We start from the raw sequence: 8,919 nt of genomic DNA on the forward strand, positions 1-8,919 counted from the left end.
ACGTGCCTTAGCCATGTCATGTTCCATGAAAAGAATAGTGTCATCAGCATATTGTAGAATGGACACCCCTCCATCAACCAGATGAGGAACTAGACCCTCTACATGGCCATGTTGGTTGGCCCTGCCAATAATGACGGCCAATATATCTGCCACAATATTGAACAGAAGAGGTGATATGGAATCCCCTTGTCTCAACCCCTTATGCGTCTGGAAGTAGTGACTGATGTCATCGTTCACCTTAATTCCGACACTACCTTTCTGGACTTGAGTATCCACCTGGTGCCTCCAGGTTTCACTAAAACCCTTCATGCGCATTACCTGCTGAAGAAAAGGCCATTTTACTTTATCATAAGCCTTCTCGAAATCCACTTTTAAGATAACCCCGTCTAGTTTCTTCGAGTGAATCTCATGAAGTGTTTCATGTAAGACAACCACTCCTTCGAGTATGTGTCGTCCAGGCATGAAAGTTGTCTGACTAGGTTGAACCACTGAGTGAGCAATTTGTGTCAATCTATTGGTTCCTACCTTTATGAAGATTTTAAAACTCACATTCAGCAGGCAAATGGGTCGGAATTGTTCTATCCGGACGGCCTCATTCTTCTTCGGTAATAATGTTATCGTATCAAAGTTGAGGTGAAACAACTCCAAATGGCCATCGAAAAAATCGTGAAATATAGGCATAAGATCATCTTTAATGATATGCCAACATTTCTTATAGAATTCAGCTGGAAACCCATTTGGTTCCGGTGCTTTATTCAGCTTCATTTGAGTTATGGCCAGATGAACTTCTTTTTCAGTAAACGGTGCAGAGAGAACATCGTTCTCCGCTGCCTGTAATTAAGGTATATCATCAATCACAGACTCATCAAGAGACACCGTGGAAGTATTCGGAGGTCCAAAAAAGCTTTTATAATAGTTGGAAATATACGCTTTCAGATTTTCATGCCCCACTATTGTCCCCTCGTCCCGTTCAAGCTGTCTATAGGCTTGTTTTACAGGGTTTATCGTACAGACTGATGTGAAGCAAACTGATCGGCTTAGGATAAGCAGCAGGGGCCCCACCCCATGAAACCAGGGGGAGCGAATTAGCGAGAGGGGGTCCATAATAGACGCGTAAAACACCTGTACGCCTAGGATTATTGCCTCTAAAGTTCAGTGGTTCAACTTTATTATAGACACGCGCATCAGCGAAGCTAATGACTAGAGCGAAAACACACAAAAAAAAAGAGCCTGGGAAGACTAGGCTCCGAAAGCTCAGAATTTTCAGCAGCACCCAGCGAGGCAGTCGCTTCACAACACTGAACGATATGACTATGTCACTGAGGCATTGAGCTATAAATGTCGTCGTGGAAGGTGATAGTTGGCGTGATGGTACTGGTGCTGTGGTAAAAGGCAACGCGAGGACATTTGTCAGGCAAACATAGGAATCGATCGCGCACTTGAAGAGAGGATCAAGAACGAGACGTCCCCGACAACAAACATGGTGGTCCCAAAGCCCCGTGGTCGATATTTCAAAACTCAGAAGGGGTGCATAGCAAGCGAAATTTCGAAGGGTCACGTAGGTGCAGGAGGAAAACATCTCCAGCTGTTGATCAGCGTCGTGATCCAAGTAGATGATCCGGCGGAAATTGGTTGAAAAATAGATGCAAATACTTAACCGAATACTAGGCAGTATAGGCGTCTATTCTGTATAAATACTTTCGTTGGGCGTCTTTCTATTTGTGTATATGCTACATCCCGTTCTGTTAGGCCAACTCCAACGCCCGATCCCAAACGGACGTCGTTTCGTCCGCTTTTCATCCGGTTCGGGATGGCAATGGGGTCGAGTTTGGCCGGATTTGTGGATGTGGTGGCCGTGCGTCCAATGCGCACGGCCGCGCTGCGTCCCGTTCGCATGCATTTTATTTTTGCAAACACATATCTTTTATTTTCTTCATTGATTTGTGATACATGAAAACACATCACCAAATCTTGACTAGAATAGCAAGACCAAAAAAACAAGAACCACAAAAAGACATTTTAGAAGATATGCAACTTCCACAGCTGCTCCCGTAAGTTGGATTTGTGCCTTCTCAACACATTCATTGTTGATCTGTGGAGGCTCGATCTTGCGTACTCTTTCTTCTTCGAGTCTAAAGAAATAGGCGTTGCTTCCTCGCATCTAGTCTCACCTCTAGCATCTAGTTTAGCAACAAGTGCACTAGTCTCATCTCTAGCCTCCATTCTAGCTTAAAGTTCACGGACATCTACTAAATTGCACTCTATCAATATATCGATGTATTCTTCTTCCCAATACAAAAGTTGTATCCACTCTACACAAGAAAAATTTAAGTTAGTACAACTTGTCAAATTCGAGAGCATAACCGAAGCTAAGTAGCACATACCCCATCGTCTGAGCACTTGATGAACACCCATCTGGGATGTTCCGGTGTCGTAGAAACGCAGTGCAAGACCTTCTTCGGGCAGTCGTCGCACTTAACGAGTGGCAATGGTGCGTTGACAAGCTTTTGGGCTAGCACCGTGCCCGGCCAACGGCCGTTCGTGTATCTTCTGGCAAACCGCCGACAGTGTAGATCTGAGCGACTAGAGGCGGAGTCAGTACCTGCATGCGGCCTTGGGCCTTGCCGTGGCCTTCTGGCTCGGTGCCCGGCCAGTCCATGGCACGAGCGTCCTTCATCAGCCGGGCAAGCTCAAGTCCGGCCGGATCAGCTCCAAATTCGACGAGAGCGCAAATCAGGTGGTCGTGGTTGGGTAGCTCGGGGCGGCGAGGGAACGGTGGCTGCGACAAGGGTTGAGGCGAGCGCACGGCCAAGCTGCACAACGGCAACGACCGCGGCGTCGAGGGACGAGAGTGGCGGGGTGCGGCTGGAGCGGGGGGGGGGGGGGGATAGAAACAGGGGGGTCTGTCTCCCTGACGGGCAGGCCAGGGGAGGACATGGGCAGGCGCCATGCGCCGTTCGCGCGTGTCCGTCGGCCGCAAACTGGGCCCAAACTTGAGCTGGAAATGGGTCGAAAGGGGACAGAAAATGGACGACGATCCGTTTGCGGCCGTGCGTTGGGAGGCCTGCTTTGTCCGTTTACCCCCGAATGGAAGCGGGCGGACAGGATGGGGTCGCGCGTTGGAGTTGGCCTTACACCATGTTCGACGAGTTCTTTACACTGTTCATCTTCATCTTCTTTTATTTCTATCATGTTCCACTCTCAGGTTTGAGTACTGTTTCATCCTCTTCTTTCTCTATTTCTTTTTCTTTTGTGTAGTTACTCTCGCCTTTACGTGATGTGGACCCATCAGTTTGGCCTATCCTGCTGCTTCGCAAGTTCATGCCATCGTTCTTCCCATGAAAACTTGCTACGCTATTTTTGTCAATTTTTTATTTTCTCTTCCCACAAATATCCATCCCTCTATTCAACACATGCATGCTTGTACTATGAAATCTCCCTTTGTCAAAAGACTTTGATGCCTGCCTTATGAACTTCAATTGAGATACCATTTTGATTTCGTTCATTCAAAGTGCAATGCCTTTTGTATGATTTGATTTGATTTTCAGTCCTAACATTTTGGTTCTTGTTCTACCAGGTTAAATTTTATGAAACTTGCTTTCTTGTTTTTAGAAAACTTACCCAGTACATTAAGTTTTGTACTCCCTCCGATCTTTTTAAGTTCGCATATAAGATTTGTCGAAGTCAAGCATCGTAAAGTTGACCAACTTTATAGAAAAATAATATCAACATTCATAATGTGAAATCAGTATCAGTAGATGTGTCATGACTTAAAATTTCATATTATATAACTTTAGCATGGTAGATGTTGATATTTTTTCATATAAATATGGTCAAACTTTATGAAGTTTGAATTCAGACAATTCTTATACGCAGAGTAAAAAGGACCGAAGGAAATATGTAGGAAGGACACAAGAGACAATTTGTATTATTATTGCATGGTTGCTTGAGAGAGCCTACGTTCCACTTACACCTCTCGCGGATTGATAAACTTTATGTCATCATTTGAAAGGAAATTGTTGTTGTCCTACTGTCCTCTGTGCTTGGAGGCCCAGCAGAGTCTACAAGAATAGATGTGAGCAGTAGACATCAAGAACCCACCAGAGACACCTGCAATGTACAAGGCCTAAGGCAATACTGCAATCACTATTTCGATCTACTATCATGTCGGTGTCCTTCTGCATGATTATGTCTAAGCACTCATGTTAGTTCATTCACATGTTTTCACTAAACTCATGGTCGATTCTTCGTGCAGATGGTAGAAAGAGGGGCGAAGCTAACGGTAGTACAACAACGTTGATGGTACTGGAGGTTGGGGCCAACGGAGGAAGCCTCGCTAGAGTAGTAACAAGGTGGAGCCACCTCCGCGGTGGTGACAATACTTTTGGACCAATAAAGAAGAACTCGTTGTAATGGGAGGTAAGGATTAGGGGTGGCTAGGGGTAAAGGTTTGACCTAACGGAGCCATTGTGTATGACGGGTTAGCATGCAATGGTGCCGACATAGGCAAGATCAGATAATGAAGATGGTGATAGTGGGTTGGGCAACGAAAATGTCCGAGAAAGAAAAAAACAAATAACACTATGAGTTAACGTAAAATAATTGTAATTTTCTTACCTATAGGTAGACCCATGAGTTTTGCCACATCTATGGATAAATCATACAAAATTAAAGTTGCATGACCAGATGGCATATTATTGTTGGAAAAGGGGAGTGGAAGTGAGCCCACAATGGAACTCTAGAGCTATTAATGAGAGGTTAGTGGGAATTTGACTCGTAAGTTTTCACGTCTGAGAAAACTTACCTTAGGTTTAGCCCCATTCAATCTTCGTCCCCATTGCACCTCTTTTTCCCGTTTGCTAAATGTCAGGTGTCTGAACATTTTTAGGGTGTCAGTCAATTTCTGCTTTTTCAGAGGCCGAAAGCAGTGACGAGAGTCGACCCTAGCAGGCCGTGTTGTGAACAAGCCGAAGCCGGTGATAGCCGGCGGAAGCGACTCCGAAACTTGATGGGCGTGGGTCGAGGGGGGGGGGGGGGTGGTACGTGGGTCGCTAGAGTTGTTGCATATCAGGGTGGGGGCCTCTATAGAGATGGTCGCGGCGAGGGTGAGGCCGCGTGTGACAACGCCCACTAGCTGCGAGGGAGGGGGGATCCAAGCAGTTGAGGCGGGTGGGTGGGCGAATGCATGATGAAGAAGAAAGAAAGGTTGAAGATGAACTGTGTCTGTGTGAGGTGATTGCGGAAGTTGGATGATGATCCGACGGCCAAAAAAAAATGAATGATGCCAAATTTGTTTTCACAAATAGGTGCTCCCGATATTATTTTTCAGAAATTGCACCCCATTAATTTTGTCTCACTCCACAGTCCACGCTCTCATTCGGCACAATTGTCCAAAAGGTACAACCAAACCCTAAATATCAGCAATGTGGCTAATTCACCAACTTGTGACTGACAGGCCACAAGTGGCCTGGCCTCCCTATCTACATTACCACCCCTCTTCCTCCATTGAATCCTTCCATTCCTTTCTTGCCATCTCCGGCCGCACCACAATGGCCACCACAACCACCACAACTGTCACCGAACCTGACAATGCCGACGAGTCTTCACCACCATCTAAGAATGTCATGTACGAGCTAGCCGCGCGGAACATCTACTACGCGAAGCCGGCCGCGGCGCCGACATTGTCGCTCGGCCGGCTCCTGAAGCCATGCGGCGCGGCCCTTTCGACGCCCGAGTACATCCTCCGCGACGTGTCGCTCACGGCGCGGGCGGGGGAGATCCTGGCCGTCGTCGGCCCGAGCGGCGCCGGCAAGTCCACGCTGCTCGACATCCTCGCGGTGCGGACCGCGCCCACCCACGGGCGCCTCCTGCTCAACTCGGCGCCGCTCCGGTCCTCCTCCTTCCGCCGGCTCTCCGCCCACGTTCCCCAGGCGGACGTCGCGCTGTCGCTGCTCACCGTGGCCGAGACGTTCACCTTCGCCGCGTCGCTGCTTTACCATACGTCGGCGTCCGCGGCCTCGACCGCGGTCACGGCGCTCCTCGCGGACCTCCGTCTGGCGCACGCGGCTCACACGCGGGTCTCCGCGTCCCGGCTGTCGGGTGGCGAGCGCCGGCGGGTCTCCATTGGCCTCGCCCTGCTCCGCGACCCCGGGGTGCTCCTGCTCGATGAGCCGACCTCCGGCCTCGACTCCTCCTCGGCGTTCGTGGTCGTCGGCTGCCTCCGCGCCGTGGCGGCCGCCAGAGGCACGACGGTGGTGCTGTCCATCCACCAGCCCAGCGCGCGCCTCCTCTCCGCCGTGGATTCGCTCCTGCTCCTCTCCCGCGGCATCGTCCTCCACCACGGCTCCCTCGCCTCCCTCGACGCCGCCCTCCTCTCACACGGCTTCGCCGTGCCCGCGCAGCTCAACCCGCTAGAGTACGCCCTCGAGGTCATCGACCAGATACCCCATCCCTCGCCCTCCTCCCCTGAACCCAAGTCGGAACAAGATCTCACAACCAAGACATCGGATTCGGACCGCCACAGGCCGGTCATGGCGACACCGCCGTCGTTGTCGTGTACTTCGCCGTGCTCGCGGATACATGAGTTCGTAGTTCTGTACAAAAGGGCGTGGAAGGTGGTGTATCGCAGCAAGCAGCTGCTATTGACCAACTTCCTCGAGGCTGTCATCGTCGGGACGCTGCTGGGCACCATCTACATCAACGCCGGCTATGGCGAGGCCGGCGCACAGAAGCGACTGGGGCTCTTCGCCTTCACGCTGACGTTCCTGCTCACCTCCACCACGGAGACGCTGCCGACGTTCGTCACGGAGCGGCCTATCGTGCTCGCTGAGACGGCGGCTGGTCTGTACCGGCTGTCCTCCCACGCCACCGCGGCCACGATGGTGTTCCTCCCGTATCTCCTGGCGGTGGCGCTGCTCTACTCCTCGTGCGTCTACTTCCTCGTCGGCCTCTGCGCGTCGCCGGCGGCATTCGCAGTGTTTGTGCTGGTGGTGTGGGCGGTGGTGCTCACGGCCAACTCCTTCGTGCTCTTCATCAGTTCCTTCGCGCCGGACTACATCGCGGGAATGTCGCTGGTGTCGGTGTCGCTGGCCGGGTTCTTCCTCTTCTCTGGCTACTTCCTGTCCCGGGAGAGCACGCCGGTGTACTGGGTGTTCATGCACTACGCCTCTCCCTACAAGTACGCGCTGGACGCCATGCTCGCCAACGAGTACTCGTGCGCGGCGAACCGGTGCTTTGGGGTGGCCGGCGCCGGAGAGGAGTGCTCCGAGACGGGGCGCGACGTGCTGGCGGCGAGAGGCCTCACGGCGGAGGAGCGGTGGACGGGAGTGCAGGTGCTGTTTGGATTCTTCCTCCTCTACCGGGTGCTCTACTGGGTCGTGCTCAGCCGGAGAGCGTCCAGAGCCAAGAGGTGACCATTGATCGATCCATGAATCTCGTCTCCTCCATTACTACACTACGTAGTGCGTATACGAGTGTGTGTGAACGCATGCATGGAGAAGAAGGAGCTTCGTGCATGCGACAGTAAAGGTACGCCAATGTCAAAGTTCATCGACAGAGTGGTTAACCGGTAATTAAGCTGCTATACTGATGTATATTGTGAACATAAAATGACCTTCTACATAAATGTATGCATGGATATGGATAATAAACAGTGAGAATTCTCTACATGCCATTGATTATACTGATGGTTGGTCGATAGTATAGAGGGAATTGAGCCCTTCTTCAGTGGCATGTGAGGAATTCTCTAATGATAATTTGTGGGTACTGGCTTGATTTTTGTAATAACTTTGGCTTTCTTTTCAAACGTTCAAATGTAGTGCAAATATAATTCACCTGAATATTTTGAATGCCTGGCCATCGCCGTCTTTTAAGCATTCGAAAGGGTAGTGCGATTATAGGTAACCTGGTCATTTGAAGTCCTGGTCATCTTTTCAAATTTTGGATCAAGATATTGCCATGCATTTTTTTCCAACATCGCTTCATACAATCTTTCTAGAGAATTATAACCACGTACAGTTTGCTAAAGTTGTGCAATTTCAGTACTCCAATTGTAGGCTAACTGTTGTCTAATCTTAAGTGGCTAAGGTTATGATATTTCAGCCAACAGACAATTAACAAAAACAAAATCAATGTAGTTTGATTTGTCTTGTTAAACATAGGAAAAATTAAAATTTTGATTTGACCACTGATCGGCAAAAAAAATCACCTGTCGTTCTCCTTGAGCGCTTCTCTATGTGATAGAAACAAAAAAGTATTCAGTAAACTATCTATCTGATCATGGTATAGCCATTATACATTTATCCAAGGCATGTATTTTAATCCCAAGACGGTAACCTTGACCCCGCTAGCAAAGTCATTTCTGACGGAGACGCTATATGGTGAACTCTTCTCAACCAATCACAGCCCGCCACCATTGCATGTACTCTACTTCATCATAGTTTTTGTATTAAACGAATGATAGGTAAATATCTGAAAATAATACTTCTGTGAGTTCCAAAATGTATTTTTACCAATAATTGAAACTAGTTCGAAGACTTCAATTTTTTTAAACTTATGTATTATTTTCTGATTTTTTGATTTAATGCAATGATTTTAGCGACATTAAAAAGTTCAACTATTTTTATTTGAATTTCCATTGTTTCTATTTTTTTTAAAATACGAGTCATAAACATTTCACAAATATCAATTATTCCAGTCTTATTTCAATCAATTTCAGAAACATTTCACACAATTTTCAATTCAGTCATATCTCAATCAGTTCTAGAAATATTTCATACACGTGCCAAGAAATTCACTGTTTTGAAACAATTTACAAATATAAATCGTAAAATTTGACATACCTTCCAACTATATATGTCACTTTCTGATCAATTTAGGAAATATTCTATATGTATTTCACCCAAGTTTTCAATTGTTTCA

General features: G+C 48.3%; 1 protein-coding gene across 1 annotated transcript; it reads left to right on the top strand.

Moving 5' to 3' along the window:
* Window positions 1–5,423: 5,423 nt before the first annotated feature.
* On the top strand, window positions 5,424–7,754 carry LOC123147858 (ABC transporter G family member 4). Its single transcript, XM_044567177.1, has one exon. It carries the CDS (start codon window positions 5,424–5,426, stop codon window positions 7,410–7,412), a length of 1,989 nt encoding a protein of 662 aa, XP_044423112.1. The 3' UTR covers window positions 7,413–7,754.
* Window positions 7,755–8,919: the final 1,165 nt, after the last annotated feature.

Source organism: Triticum aestivum, chromosome 7A (genome assembly GCF_018294505.1).
Source record: "Triticum aestivum cultivar Chinese Spring chromosome 7A, IWGSC CS RefSeq v2.1, whole genome shotgun sequence".
In the NCBI taxonomy this organism is placed as follows: domain Eukaryota; kingdom Viridiplantae; phylum Streptophyta; class Magnoliopsida; order Poales; family Poaceae; genus Triticum; species Triticum aestivum.

Excerpts from the sequence above, each read along its gene's own strand:
- LOC123147858 (XM_044567177.1), top strand. The coding sequence starts at position 5,424 with ATGTGGCTAATTCACCAACTTGTGACTGACAGGCCACAAGTGGCCTGG.